Raw genomic sequence first — 3,077 nt, 5'->3', positions numbered from 1 at the left:
GTCAAAATCGGTCCAGCCGTTTAAGAGATTAGATGGAACAAACAGACAGACATACAGATAGATAGACCAAAATTGTAAAAAATGTTATTTTGGCGTATGTACCATGTTTATTTAAATATGCATTTAGTAAAAGAGGTTCTTTTAATATTACAAACAGACAATCCAATTTTATTTATTTGTATGTAGATTCTTTAATTAATTCTCAGATAGTTTAATTTGCAAAATGTAATCAGTCTAATAATTTAGAAACGTTAAACTTTGGACTTATGAACAGCTTACCGCACTTAAGCTAACAAACTTTAACACGTAACATAAGTAAGGTGTAGCTGTTTTTTTTTAACCGACTTCCAAAAATGGAGATGTTTCTCAATTCGAATGTATTTTTTTTTAATTTATGTTACTTTAGAACTTTTGTCTGGGTCGACCGATTTCGATAAAAAAAAAAATAATCGAAAGGTGGTGCGTGTCATTTGGTCTCATTTTAATTTATTTGATATCTAACAACTACTTTTCGAGTTATATCTAATAATGCGTTTTTACTTGACTATTTTTTCGTCGACCTATGTTGCATTATACCGCATAACTTTTTACTGGGTGTACCGATTTTGATGATGTTTAATTTGATCGAAAGCTGATGTTTATCACGTAATCACATTTAAATTTCATCGAGATTTGATTACAACTTTTGAGTAATCTTTGATAACGCGTATTTACTTGACTCTATGACTTGACTTGTTTTCAAAACCAGCCAGTTACAAACAATACAACCAAAAAGATTTTATTGCAACTTTTTACTACAAAATACGAAGAGACGTTTTCCTCGACCTTATAACCTAATTCGTGGTATTTCATTGAATGATTATGTGTTGCAATGTTTGAGTGAATATTGAATCTTATTTTTAACCCACTTCTAAAAAAGGAGGAGGTTCTCAACTCAATTGTATTTTTTTTTTGTGTTTTATTGTTATGTTGTTTAGGTATAGGGTCGGCAACGCGCTTGCGATGCTTCTGGTGTTGCAGGCGTCTATAAGCTACGGTAATCTCTTACCATCAGCTGAGCCGTACGCTTGTTTGAGGAACTAGTGACATCAAAAAAAAGTACTTGTTATATCTCATTTCAATTTAAATGAAACCACATTGAAATCGGTCTACCCAGTAAAAAGTTCTGATGTAACATACATAAAAAAAATAAAATAAAAAAATATTAGGTCTTTACCTATGAAATTGCCGTTTCGTCGTACTAGCTATTTCAAAACTGAAAAAAAAATTCGCTAAGAACTCGCTATTTCAAATTATTTTTATTTTAAAAATATAGAATTCTTTTTTTATAATTAGTCATTTGTTTAATGGTTAGCGTTCTGTATACATTGCATTTGTACGTTTTTCGTCATCATGGATATGTTAAAAATTCGAGTGATTATGGAGTGAGAGTGATATGTGAGTTCCGTCGTGGTAGCAAAGCGGCAGAAGCGGCACGCAACGTCAATGACGTTTACGGTACAAACACTACTTACGATCGTACCACCTGTTATTGGTTTTCTCGCTTTCGATCAGGAATTTTTGACCTAAGAAATAAACCACGTGGTCGGCCGAAAATGTTGGCTGACAATAACAAATTAAAGGCGATCGTGGAGGCTGATGATTCTCAAACTACAGTTGCATTAGCAGCAGCTTTCGAAGTTAGCACTAAAACAATATTGGTTCATTTGCGTCAAATTAGTAAGGTAAAGAAGCTCGAAAAATGGGTGCCTCACGAATTGAATGAACGCCAGCGCGAAATACGCGTCGAGACGTGCTTTGCACTGCTCAACAGACACACAAACGAAGGTACATTCAATCGCATTGTTACTTGTGACGAAAAATGCATTCTATTCGACAATCGCAAGCGCTCAGCTAGTTGGTTAGATCCTGGTTCAGTACCTAAACAATGTCCTAAACGAAAAATGACCCTAAGAAAGTGATTGTAACTGTTTGGTGGTCTAGCGCCGGTGTAGTTCATCTCAGCTTCTTACCAAACGCCATGAGCATTAATGCAGATGTGTACTGTAAAGAACTAAACACAATAATGTGGAATCTCGCACTTTTCCAACCAGCTTTGGTCAATCGCTCGGCTCCACTGCTCTTGTACGACAACGCACGACCTCTTACTGCACAGCAGACGGTCTCCAAGTTACAAGAGCTGGGGTTGGAAGTTCTCCGTGATCCACCACACTCACCAGATCTTGCCCCTATAGACTTCCACTTTTTCCAGATTTTGGATAACTTTTTGGCAGGAAAAAAAATTCAATACCCGACAGACAGTACAAAATGCTTTTGAAGAGTTTGTTGCCTCCCGTCCAGCAGAGTTTTTCAAGAAAGGCATCAATAAATTACCACTACATTGGCAAAATGCATTGATTCTATGAGTAATTACTTTGAATAATAAAAATAAAAAATATAGAAAAAAAAGTGCGTTAACTTATTTAATCAAAAATGGCAATTTCATAGGTAAAGACCTATTACAATCGTATTAAGAACCTCCTCTTTTTTTGGAAGTCGGTTGGCAAAATGATCGATAGCAAGTAGTTAAAAAAACAGTTAATGATATTTTTATTAACAAAATCAAAACATTTTTTATTCACTTAGGCATCAAAAGCACCTTTAAATCTTCAGTTTACAAATTCAAATTGTATTTTTTAACCGACTTCAAAAAAAGGAGGAGGTAACTCAAGTCGACCGTATATATAATTTTTTTATGTATGTTCGGAGATAACTCCGTCATTTATGAACCGATTTTGATAATTCTTCTTTTGTTGGAAAGGAGATATCCCTACTTTGGTACCATGATAAGGAAATCAGGATCTGATGATGGGATTCCAGAGAAATCTAGGGAAAGTCTCGAAGATCCACATAACTTTTTACTGGGTGTACCGATTTCAATGATTTTTAATTTAATCGAAAGCCGATGTTTATCATGTGGTCACATTTAAATTTCATCGAGATCTGATTACAAATTTTGGAGTAATCTTTGATAATGCGTATTTACTTGACTATTTTTTCGTCTACCTACGTTGTATTACTTGTCGATATAATTAAAG

General features: G+C 34.4%; 1 protein-coding gene across 1 annotated transcript; it reads left to right on the top strand.

Annotated features, from left to right (window-relative positions):
- The first annotated feature begins 1,595 nt into the window (after nucleotides 1–1,595).
- On the top strand, nucleotides 1,596–1,961 carry LOC123654723 (histone-lysine N-methyltransferase SETMAR-like). Its single transcript, XM_045590608.1, has one exon. It carries the CDS (start codon nucleotides 1,596–1,598, stop codon nucleotides 1,959–1,961), a length of 366 nt encoding a protein of 121 aa, XP_045446564.1.
- The last annotated feature ends 1,116 nt before the right edge of the window (nucleotides 1,962–3,077 follow it).

Source organism: Melitaea cinxia, chromosome 6 (assembly GCF_905220565.1).
Source record: "Melitaea cinxia chromosome 6, ilMelCinx1.1, whole genome shotgun sequence".
NCBI classification, from domain to species: Eukaryota; Metazoa; Arthropoda; class Insecta; order Lepidoptera; family Nymphalidae; genus Melitaea; species Melitaea cinxia.
This window is presented reverse-complemented; position numbering and strand designations above follow the sequence as displayed.